General features: G+C 37.6%; 1 protein-coding gene across 1 annotated transcript in view; it reads right to left on the bottom strand.

Moving 5' to 3' along the window:
• Window positions 1–12,436, bottom strand: part of THSD7B (thrombospondin type 1 domain containing 7B) — a 6,482,604-nt gene that overhangs the window by 2,299,377 nt on the left and 4,170,791 nt on the right. Inside the window, exon 13 of the mRNA XM_044074964.1 lies at window positions 7,041–7,173. Within this exon, the coding sequence (XP_043930899.1) occupies window positions 7,041–7,173 (133 nt within the window). The remainder of the gene's footprint in view (window positions 1–7,040; window positions 7,174–12,436) is intronic.

The following is a 12,436-nucleotide window of genomic DNA, read 5'->3' as shown; positions in this document are numbered from 1 at the left end:
CTTAACAGGTCCCTCAATGTTATTTTCATCTAAATGGACACCAATATTGTCACATAAACATATACGACTGAAAACCTTCTTTTGTCCATGTCTTACCTTCCTTGACGATTAAAAAATTATCAGGTTATTCAAAGCTACGGTAAGAAGGGGTGATCTGCTTCCAGCACCATAATGGGACAGAACTGAACCTCTGAAAGGTTGCACAAGCCACAGAGCATCCATTGTGTACAGCAGTGGTGGAAAAATAATTCTACTCGAATTTTATAATTTTGTAAGCTATTTTAAAGTAGTGTTTGAATAACAGATAACATTGTTAAACATAAAGCTTAAACCATAAAGGCACAGAGTAAATACAGAGATGTGTTCTAGATGCGTGTACTGCCATACAGATCTATACAGTGAGAAAAAAGACATGAGATAAAGAGCATACTTGTGACTGAATTCATCTGTGGTAAGCTACAAACTAGGACTAATGAGATATTTACATTAATGGTCTATATAGAGTGAATGCTACACATGGTATGAAACACACACAGCAAATACTGAATAATGTTATTAGTAAGTACACGAATAAGGCAATATTAACTGCTACACAACAGTAGCATGATAGTGCTGTACGTAGATTTTTACCAGGCAATGAAAGGTTCTCTGCTTTGATTCTTCGCTTGTGTGCCTTTTATGTGGTGTTTGCATGACCTTGCTCTGTTCTCATGGGGTTTAACATTTAGGCTGATGCGTAACTCTAACTTCTCCATATGTGTGCACGCAGAATATACATTTGATATAGAGGAAATACCTGGCAGTCTATTTGAAAGTCTTGCTTGTCTAATTACAAGGAATCAATGCACAATAATATGTTTGTGTGCATGTGTGTGTGTGTGTGTGTGTGTGTGTGTGTATGTACACACACAGTACACACACATGTTCACAAACACGTACATGTATATTTGCATGTGTGTAATAGATTAGAAGCTTTTCTTCAAACTGTTTCACTGACTAAAATGGTAATGGTAATTTTGCTTGGTCAGTTGCTATCACTGAGTAAAGTGACTCAGAAAATTTCTCCTTTTTCCCACTCTTGTGTCATGTATGGTATGATATATTTAAGTAGCAAGGGTGTAAGGCTGCTCATCCTCATGTGGGGAATGCAGTTTTTTTTCATTTACAAAAACACGTGCTTTGTTTTTTTTTTTTTTTTTTTTTCAACTAAACATTCTGTCAGTGTAAGTTAATCTGCAGAATTTTAGTTGACATAATATTTTTTTTTTCATTCTGGAGCTACTAGTTAGTTGAGGAAGGTTAAACAAAGTTAAATTAACTTTTGACTAGTAGTTGAAGCAATTATAATGATAATAGTAATAATAATAATAGTAATTCCACTATTTTATATGACGTTATAAAACTAGCATAGTAAATTGCAAGGTCCATTTAAAGCAACAGTAAAATTAGATTGACCAGTGTTTAATAGTAATAGAAGAGCACTACAGTGCAGTCAAAAAAGGAATACTTAATGAAATATGGTACACTAACATATTAATATATAATGTTTTTCAGATGAAAGAATGGTATTTAAAATAAAAGTGTCTCTTTTTCTTTAATTTTGAAATTAACTAGAATGCCTTAGAAGCTTACTAACCTGAGAACTACCTACTTATGATTATGTTTTCCTTTCTAGTGACCATCTTAACTATTTTTCCAAAGTTATTTGTGCATTGTAGAAAAGGCCAAAGCTAAGGATTCTGTTATAATTCAGTTTTAACATTTTTATTTTAAAACCGACAAGAAACCAATTTAATCAAAAAACGTAGGGCAATTATTTCACCAGGACATTAATTACTCTACATCTTCTAGTACAGTTAATAAGAGTTTGGACCAGAAGTAAGAATGCTTTCTGTTTATCAGCATGACTTCTCACTTCCACTTATCTCACACAGTAATACAACATAGATATAAAATCCTTGTCCTGTTACTATTTAATGAAAGTATCTAAGATCAGTTGTACTAAGCAGTTCTTCTCAGTCGTTAACCTAAAACTGGTTGTCATTTGAAAGTAATGTCTGTTAGGACACCTTTATTTCTTGTGGTTATCATTGTAATTAGAAATGTTGGTAGAGCAATAGATATGCTTATCTGATATGTAAACTGATCCTACTACCCACATAAGTGATACATTCTTTTATTATTATACTAATAATTATTATTATCATCATGATAATTGCTGAGGGTGTGGCTGTGAATAACAAGTACAAGTTGAAATGCATTACTGTGGCCATTATTTATGTCAAGTTCTTCAGAGGCACACTTCAGATGTGATTAACATAAGTGGCAATTTTTGGAGAGATTATTGGAAATGAGAACAAAGGGCAATTTCAAAGTCACAATGAAACCATTATTGATATGGCTCCATGATTTGTGGATAGTGCATATATGTTTGAAATCAATACAATGAAATAACTTGGTATGTTACCCCTTTTCTACTTTCATCACAATACAGCATAACATGGGCATATAGAAGGTGACTATCTTTGGGTGGTATCAGTGCAAGATAACTGTGAAAATTTAGTTACAAATTGCAATTTATTGATCACTGATATAGGTTGACAGTGCATAGCATAAGCATCCTTATGTTTCTCTGATCAACATCTTGGAAAACATTTCCATTGTTTTTTATGTCTTTCAACTTTCTTCACAATCAGCCTTCATATGTTTAGAGATAAAGTACCTTTTTTTTTTCCTTTAGAGTAAGGCTGTGTAAAAGCAATTGGCAACGTCAAGACCACTGTGAAAAATTATTATATTCTTGTTGGGGGCAGTGTATGTCTATCTGAAATCAACATACTGAAACACATTACTCTGCCCTTTTTCCATGCATCTTTGCCAGAAATAAATATACAAAGTGTGCAACGCAAGACATAATCATTAAGGGGTTTAATGAGAATTTGGCTCTCTTCTAGGAATGAAGTAAAGAAGCATGCTGTGTGTGAAAGCAGCTAAAACTTTTTTATAGTTTAGTACACATTCTTACCTTGATACATGATACCGAATAATCAAACACATTCTGATTCCTAAGCTTGAATAACGTCTCTGACTCTTTGCCTTAGAAAAATCAAAGTAAATACCCTTCTGAAAATGACAATACAATCTGTCAACATTAATCTCTCACATACTAGAATAATCATTATTCATTTTTGCTTAGCAAAGATATTACACTGCAAATTGCAGAATTTCTCTTTTAGTTGGCTTTATTAACTGTAAACTATTTTTTTTCTAAAACGTTACCTATTACTTGTTGGGCCACTTTCCCAGAATAATTACCACCATCATAATGCAAAATACAATGCTACTGCCTTTGTTTAATCATACTTCACATTTTATTGCAATAAGAAAACTTTCTACAAATGCTGTTGCCTTTTAATTTATTTATGCATTTGACAATCAACTAATTTCAGAACTATTTTATTCAGATTCAAAATGCCTTTATGCATACAGAGAAAGTTTTGAGTTAACAAGCAATAAAAAATATAAAATGCATTCAGCTCCATCATGTACTGCGGTATGTTTTAAACCATCATGTAGATTTCCTTTCATCGTAAATTTTACAACTAGTTTGGTCTTGTCATTGTAGTGGTATGACAATTTTGGCTGTTAGTTATACTGTTACTTTATTAGCATGTTAGTTGGTCTCATTATAATGTCAGATATTAGCTTTTTAGATGTATTTAAACACACACACAAACACACATATATAGTTGTGTGTGTGTGTGTGTGTGTGTGTATGTGTGTGTGTGTGTGTGTGTGTGTGTGTGTGTGTGTGTGTGTGTGTGTGTGTGTGCGTGCATGAGAGAGAGAATAAACAGAAAGAGAGAGAGTGTGTTAACAAAGGCTGAAGTAGAATTTAAGAGTGCTAGAGAGTCTCTGTAACAAAAGCCTTATGGAATTCTATCTCAGTGAACATAAGAAACTATCCAACTAATTCTTCCTTTAAACAGTATTTTAAAAAATTACTTTGAATTAAAGACTTGTCACTGTATTTATAGGTTTCCATAGCTCTAACATTTACACAAACAAAGTTACTATATATTTTTGCTTAACCCTTCTAGAAGTGTTAAAATTGTAACCATATAGGGTGGCATGGTTGGCAAGTTAGGTGGCAAATGAACACAGTCATATGACCAGTGACCTACCTGGTTATTAAGTAATCTGCCTCTCTCTCTATATGTATATATATCTATATATATATATATATATATATATATATATATATATATATATATATATATATATATATATATATGGGTACATTTCAATCAACCGACAAGTCGGAAGACCGAAATTCACTCCACCGACACATTAAAACATCGACAGCGCAAACACGGACATTTCACAGGTAAGACTTTTAAATTCGCTAATCAAGCCTACCATGGTTTAGGAAGTGTGGCAGTGTTATGCATGTGTGGTAGGCATGATTAGCGAATTTAAAAGTCTTACCTGTGAAATGTCCGTGTTTGCACTGTCGATGTTTTAATGTGTCGGTGGAGTGAATGTCGGCCTTCCGACTTGTCGGTCGATTGAAATGTACCCATATATATATATATATATATATATATATATATATATATATATATATATATATATATATACATATATATATATATATATATATATATATATATATATATATATATATATATATATATATATATATATATATATATGTGTGTGTGTGTGTGTGAGTCTACTTCCTTTGATCGAAAGACCATTTGACCTAAACCCATTTGATTGAAAACCAGTATTCAAGGCAAATAACAGGGATTTGTCCCCCTCCCCAATGTCGTGCGACCCTGGAGTTGGTATATATAGTTGCGGGGCTGGGGGGTGCATCCCCTCACATGGGGGGTTGTGGGGGTGAAGCTCCCCACCCAGTTTCCTTTAAAAGAAGAAAATAAAACAAAAAAGTACAGATTTTAAATGAAAATAGGTGGGGGGCTTTGCGCCCCACACCCCACAATGTGGGAGGCTGCACCCACCACAACCCCCCCTAACTATATATACCAACTCCAGGGTCGCATGACATTGGGGAGGGGGACAACAAGGTTTATGCCTTGAATACTGGTTTTCGATCAAATGAATTTTGATCAAATAGGTTTAGGTCAACATGGTCTTTCGATCAAATGAAGTAGACCCGTGTGTGTGTGTGTGTGTGTGTGTGTGTGTGTGTGTGTGTGTGTGTGTGTGTGTGTGCGTGTGCGCTAGTAGTGCAGGATAACTACCAAGTAAGTCTTATAATGACTTGGCAGGGGCTATCAAATGAACCTTGGTTCAGCAAGCTGAAACATGTTACTGAGACCATCACAGAATTTTCATTTCATGGCAATGAGACATCAGAACTGTTCCCAGAAATGGCTTCTTTGGGATAGGTTATAAGTGAAGACATAGAACAGTATGATATTTACTGTTAAATAATCATAAGGCTCATTTGGAGTAAGTATACATGTCTAAGAACAACAAGGTAATTTTTTTACACTGAAAACTGTGTTTATATGGCCTTCACATTCAGTGGTGATATACCTTGACATTTTATTGGGACAGTTTTTATGCAACAAGGCTTGGAGTTAGTGTCTGCTTATTTCAGGATCACAATGAAGGAGCAAAAATGCTTTGTTTTATCAAACATTTTGTTTACTATAATTCATAGCTTCCATGATGCAGATGTTTTTAGATTCAACTCACAATAAATGTAGAGTTTTAAATTTCATATTGAATGTACTAGTGCTGTTGTTATAAACTATTATAGGGGGACTGTAATACAGCTTCATACACCTGTACCAAATACAGCATATCTTTGAATATATGGTATCATATACGTGTGTTACACTTCTCTATTGGAGGATGCATAACTTCAGATAAGGACTGAACGTAAAACTAATGTCTTATATTCTACTTTTACTCTAAGCTGTCATTGCATTGCAGAAAAAAATATCATAATATATTTTAACAAACAAGACAATGATTCTGTTGCTATATATATATATATATATATATATATATATATGTGTGTGAACTGAACATCATGTACTGACAGAGACAAAGCTCTCATGTAATCAAGTCACTTCCACATGGTATTCTGTACACAGGCACCAAATTTATATTACAGTCTTTATTTTCACAGTCTGACATTGTGTAATATACTTAGTTAATGAAGGAGGATGTAATGTACGATTTGTTCGCTATAACTAATAGAGTTATGGTAAAATACATTTTTAGTAAGCTGTTACATCAGAATTAAAATCTTATATATGTCTCCTGTATAGGGAATATTTCTGTCACTGGAATAATGACAACCCCCTTCTCATTAAAAGTCACGTGCAATAAAACACTTTCATGAAGGACTATTTGTTTATGTTTCTTTATACCTGGAAGTCCCAATTAAGTGCCTGCTGCAACTGATCATTGTGCCATATTTTGGTATTTAATATGCTGTACTACTTCAAATTTTTATGAAAGCGCTTTTATGCTATACTGCTGTCTACCACCCATATTCTCATATAACCTCTTTGGTGCTTTGATTTGGACATACAGTTTACAACAAACAAGTACAAATCGCTTCTGTACAGACTGATAAAAACAATATACATTAGAATAATATCATTAGTGAAATCTTGTGAAATAATAACCAAAGTAACATATTTTCTCAGACAAAAATATTTACTAAAATTTTTTTAGTAAAATACATATATTTTACGTGTTCAGACATGTACATATCTGAGATTTTGTTTACTGTCTGTAATGCCTATTATGCCATGCAGTACATAGTGTGAAACTATACATCTAGGAGTTTCATTCTAAATATTTCATAACAATACCTTAAATCAATACAGAAAGATAGAGACTGCTATTTAGAATAGTCTTTTAAAAAAGGCAAACCTGCATTTGTAAATCAGTCAAGTGAAAACAATTCCTAGCTTTCAATGTTCTTCAGAGTAAAAAATATAAAAGTTCTTTAAACATTGAACATGACCTCATGAATAATAACACAGTACCTGTATGTTGGACAGATGGCCACATTTTCACATTCTCTTTCTTCATAAAGGGTATCTGGGCATTCCTGTCCACCTAGGGCAGGGTATTGATTAATAATTCTATAGCGTGACTGCTTCACTGATGTTACGTTTTCTAGAGAGTGGGAGATAACCAAAAAAAAAAAAATAATCAAAGGAAGCATATTTGTTTTCTTTATGGTCTCATATAATAGCTTTCATTTTCACTCTGTGATTATAATGGCATTACACAAATTAAGCTGTATTACACACACTGTGAGTAAGAAAATCAACATCACTTCAATTTTGTCAGATAGTATATCAAACCTGGAACAAAGAAAATGCATCTCTTTTACTTTGACATGATTTCTAACATTTAGACCTTGTTCATTTTTTCATTTGTTTACTACTTTATTTCTCTGTGTACTTTTAGCCATTTGTCTCATCCTTTCCGTGTGTGTGTGGGTGTGTGTGTGTGTGTGTGTGTGTGTGTGTGTGTGTGTGTGTGTGTGTCTGTGCCTATATGTATATCACTATCTCTGACTATTGCTATAGGTATATAGGTTTATAGGTGTGTACTAGGCTAATGGCCCTGCGGCCTTTACAAGCCTAGCCCATAAGATTACCCTGGCATCATGCCACCCGACCTTAGCTCGTAGTGCCTTTTTTGAGTAGAGCCACTGGAGTGATCCCTGGGGTGAATTTTCTATTTCCCATCCACTCATCAAGACTCTTGAAGAGGGCCACTGAGGTGCTCTGTTTGACATGTATGGGAAGTCTATTCCACAGCATGGGCACTTTCTGAGTTATGAACCTGTCCCTCCAGCATGTTCTGTTGATTGTGTTAATGAGGTTGAGGTCTCTGAAGCATGTGGTGTGGAGGGATTAGGATTTCTTTAGATGTAGCATTTCTAACAGAGCTGGGTCAGACATGGCTTTGTAAGTCAAGCAGAGATCACCTCTAAGTAGGCGATATGAGACAGACAATAGTTGGAATTTTTTTTAGTCTGTCCCTATAGGACAAATGTTTAAGGCCTAGGATCCTCTTTGTGAAGTACTTTTGCAGCCTCTCCAGTTGTTGCAGGTGTTTAGTGAGGTACATGCCAAATGGGGTATTGTAGTCAATGACTGGCTTAATGAGGGAAGAGTAGAGGGAGACAATGACTTCTTTCTTCCTGGATGCAAAACCCTTAGTAATGAGATGTGCCACAAAGAAGGACTTTCTGACCACAGTGGCAATGTGGTGGTCAAAAGAGAGGTTGCTGTCAATCTGTGTTCCCAGATCTCATATAATGCCTTCTGTGTTCAGTGGACTACCATTGATGTGGTAATTCATTGGAACCAGGTTTTTCCCAAAGGGGATGACGACACATTTTTTGGCATTGCTCTTAAGGCCATGGTTCTGACACCAGTCGTTGGTCTCAGTAAGGCCTTTCTGTAGAACTTCAACATCAGTAGGGGTGTTAATAATAGCTCCCAATTTGCAATCATCTGTGAACTTTGTCAGCCAGAGTCTTTTCATGTTGGCCTTGCCTTCAGAGAAATAGATACTAAACAGGAGAGGACCCAGGACCGAGCCCTGTGGGACTCCACTCGTGACTGGTCAGCAGTCTGATTTGGAGTCAGCTATTTCACACTGTGGGTTCTACCTGTGAGCCAGTTTGCAACCCACCTAGTAATATAAGGTTTGATGTCTAGCATAGTGAGTTTTTATATGATTCTTGTGTGGGGAATGGTATCAAAGGCCTTGGCCAGATCAAGGTAGGTTGTATGAACCACCTTACTTTCATCCACAGCTCTGGTGACTGATTCAAAGAAGTTGACCAAGTTGAGCAGGCATGATCCACCCTTCACAAAACCAAACTGTGTGGGATCCAGAGTTTGAAGATTCTCTATATCCTTGTTTATTAAGTCCATGATGATGTGTTCCATAGCTTTGCATAACAGACTCGTCAGGCTAATGGGCGATAGTTCCCAGGTCTGTAGTTGCTCCTCCTTTGTGGAGAGCGATGACTGTGGCAGTGTGCCATTTGGTAGGGACATAGCCTGAAGTGAGGCTGTGATTGAACAGGGCACACAGGTGAGGTGCCAGTTCACTCTGTAGTTCATGTAGAACACAGCCGGGGATACTGTCAGGTCCCATAGACGCTGTATTCTTGGCCTTGGGCAGCGCTGTTTTAACCTGTGCAGCAGTAATACTGGGAGCCTGGCAAACTACTGGTATTGTGATTGGTCCTTTGGAGGGAGGGTGGTAAAGTTGGCACTAAATCTGTCGGCCAGTATATTGGCAATATCTGTTGGCTCAGTATAGGAGGTACCATTGTGCAGTAGCTCAGAGCAAATCTGGGTATTGCCATGGAGATTCTTGACGTAACTATAGAAGGCCTTGTGGTTTTCTTTACTATCTGCTGCAATTCTGTTTTCATAGCTAGCTTTAGAGGATCTGATGAGGGATCTCAACTTTTTGTTGAGGCTGATAAGGGTGTTTTTCCAGTCTTGGGCCTTCACCTTATTCCACATTAGTTTCCTCCTTCTGCTGTAGAGTTTGTTTATATCAGGGGACCACCAGATTGGCTTCCTTTTTTTGGAGGAGAGCATCTTGTTTCTGTTGGGTATGGCGAGATCCATGCATTTGTGTATTTGTTTGTACAGTGCATTGGTGTATGATTCTGTGGTCATTCAACTGATCTCTATTTGCATGGGTGCTGTGAAGTTAGCCACCTCTGTTTTTAGGAGCCTAAAGTTAGCTTTGGAGAAGTTTTTCATGATGGCTAACTTTGTGGGGGTGGGGTGGGGTGGGAGGGATGTGGATTTTCAAGGTGATTGGTTTGTGGTCAGATCTAACCAGGGAGGAGTTGACTATTGGTGTAGAGCAACGGTCGCCAATGTTAGTAATGACCAGGTCAAGGATGTTGCTACCTCTAGTGGGGATATGAACAAATTGGTCCAGAGCATTGCAATTAATGAATTTCAGGAAATGTTGGGCAAGTGCATTTGTACATGAGTAGTTTTCCCAGTTACTGGACGGGTAGTTGAAGTCGTCCAGTATCAGAGTGTTAGGTTGAACCCTAATATTCTCCAGGGTGCTTAGGAACATGGAGTGTGAGTCTTGGGGCATGGTTGGGGACCTATAGCAGTCTATAACCTGAATCGCTGTCTTACCCAGTGTTTGCTGCACCTGAAGTATCTCAGATGAGTTATGTTGGGCTACTAGTCTGGAGGTGTACACATCTTTTATGAATATGGAAACACCACTACCTTTGGAGCTTCGGTCCAAGTTCTGGGACCGAAAGGTGTGGAATAAGTTATAGCCTGGTAGTGCAGGGGTGCTTTCTGCTGCCTTGAACCAGATCTCTGTTATGGCACAAATGCCAATGCTCTCCATTTTAAGGAGTGCTTCGAGCGAGTGCATTTTGAGATTTAGACTTCTAGCATTGAGCAGCATGACCCTCAGACTGCATTTGTTTGTAGCTGCTACAGTGGTAATTTGGTCTTTGAAACACCACCTAAAAAGGCACTATAGGGCTGGCAAGAGCCTTGGCCAGTATCCCGAAGCCCAGGGGTGACAGATGCAGGCCATCTCTGGCAAAGCATCAAGGTCTGTCAATCATGTTATCCCAGGCAGACAGATACTGGATCTCCTTAGAATGACACCAGAAACTTAGCTAATTGTTGAAATCAATAATTTTCTGCTTGTACTGTGGTATCATTCTGGGTGATGGTAGGATGCTGCTCAGACCTAGAGCCATACCCACCTGGGCTACATTATCCGAGAGCTCCTCCATGTCTCTTTTTATGTAGTCCAGGGAGGTACGACTCAGGTCATTTACACCCACATGTATAAGGACAGAGTCATATTTGTACCTGTTGTTGTGGGACCTGAGTGCGTGTGTTATGTGGCGGTTCCTGGCTCTTGACAGGTGGCTGACTGTTACTTTCTTCTTATTTAACCTAGTGAGTGGGACATCAGTGTGCCTCACTATTGAGTCACCTATGACTAGTGTGTTGGGCATTGGTTGAGTGGCACACTGTTTAGGAGAGTTATGTGTCTTGTGATTAGTGTTGTGTTGTGAAGGTCAAGTGCATTTCTGCCTTGGAGGTCTCTGCTGTTTGGGTAGATTTTTATTGAGAGCCTCCACGATGGTGGGTGTGTAGTTTGTGTTTTTATGTGAAGGCAGTGCTGGTATGTGTTCTGGAGGGCTATGTGTTCCATGTGGTCTGGTGCAAATGCTGACCTTCTCCTCTTGACCAGCTATTCCGGTCTTGGCTGGAGAGTGCATGGCTTCCAGTTTGGATATATAAGTGCATCTCTCGCAAGTCTGAGTGTTGGGAGGTAAGAGGAGAGGGTTGTCAGTGTACATGAGGCAGTTGCTACATTGTCTCAGGATGCCCAAGTTCACCAGGTTAATAGGAGAATGCACAGGGAAGTGACCTTTAGACATGCTTGGAGGGGTGGGCATTAATAATAAGTACTGGAACTGTTTCCTTGTACAATGTTTAGTGCTGGTAGCACTTTTGTGTACTACAATAATTGCTACAAGAAGTCTGGTAAAGTGCTAGACTAATAAGCTAGTAAAAGTGCAGGAAAAGAGAGAACTAGTAGATCTAAGGCAAAAATTGAAGAGCAGACTTTGCCACTGCTCAGAAGCGTACTGCTAATGATATATGTCTACACAACTATGAGAGTGTGCATGTGTGTGTCTCTGTGTGCCTATATGTATATCACTATCTCTGACTCTTGCTGTAGGTATATCTACAACTAATGATATATGTCTACACATCTATGAGTGTGTGCGTGTATGTGTGCGTGTGTGTGTGTGTGTGGTGTGATGGGCTTGTAATCCTTTCACAATTAGTTCTTCTGCCTCATAAACAGTGTGGCTAAGGATAAGTTCTGCCTCCACCTGTGACCCTGAGTTGAGCAAATTGGGTCATCTAGAAGTATATGAAATGTGTTACCACCTGGGGTGTAATGCACAAAATATCTGTACTTGTAGATTATGCACTGACTTTTGTGATGCCTGCTAAAACATGAGCATAAAACAATGACATAGATAAATCCCAAAGCACCTCCTGTCTTGATGATCACACTGATTATGCAGACTCCTTTATACATGTGTAAAGAGCTACAAATATGCATCTGTACCCCCCAGAAATAAATTCAATGGAAAATTCCAGATAACCCTTTATGGCTGAGCCTTGGTAGAAACATGCTGTATAAAACTAAAACAATCTCATTTCTCACAAACACTTAACCTTCGATCTACACATCCAAAACTGCATCAAAAAAAAAAAAAACATCAGAAACTAGGTACCCTCTATAAGCATGAATTGTACCTCACACCCACTGCTAGAGAAACCCTTGCACTATCCTGTTAGCTTCCTTCACTTTTATACAG

Source organism: Protopterus annectens, chromosome 6.part0 (genome assembly GCF_019279795.1).
Source record: "Protopterus annectens isolate FY-2018-M chromosome 6.part0, PAN1.0, whole genome shotgun sequence".
Classification (NCBI taxonomy): Eukaryota; Metazoa; Chordata; order Ceratodontiformes; family Protopteridae; genus Protopterus; species Protopterus annectens.
Note: the sequence above shows the minus strand (reverse complement) of the source record. Positions and strands in the feature narration are given on the sequence as shown.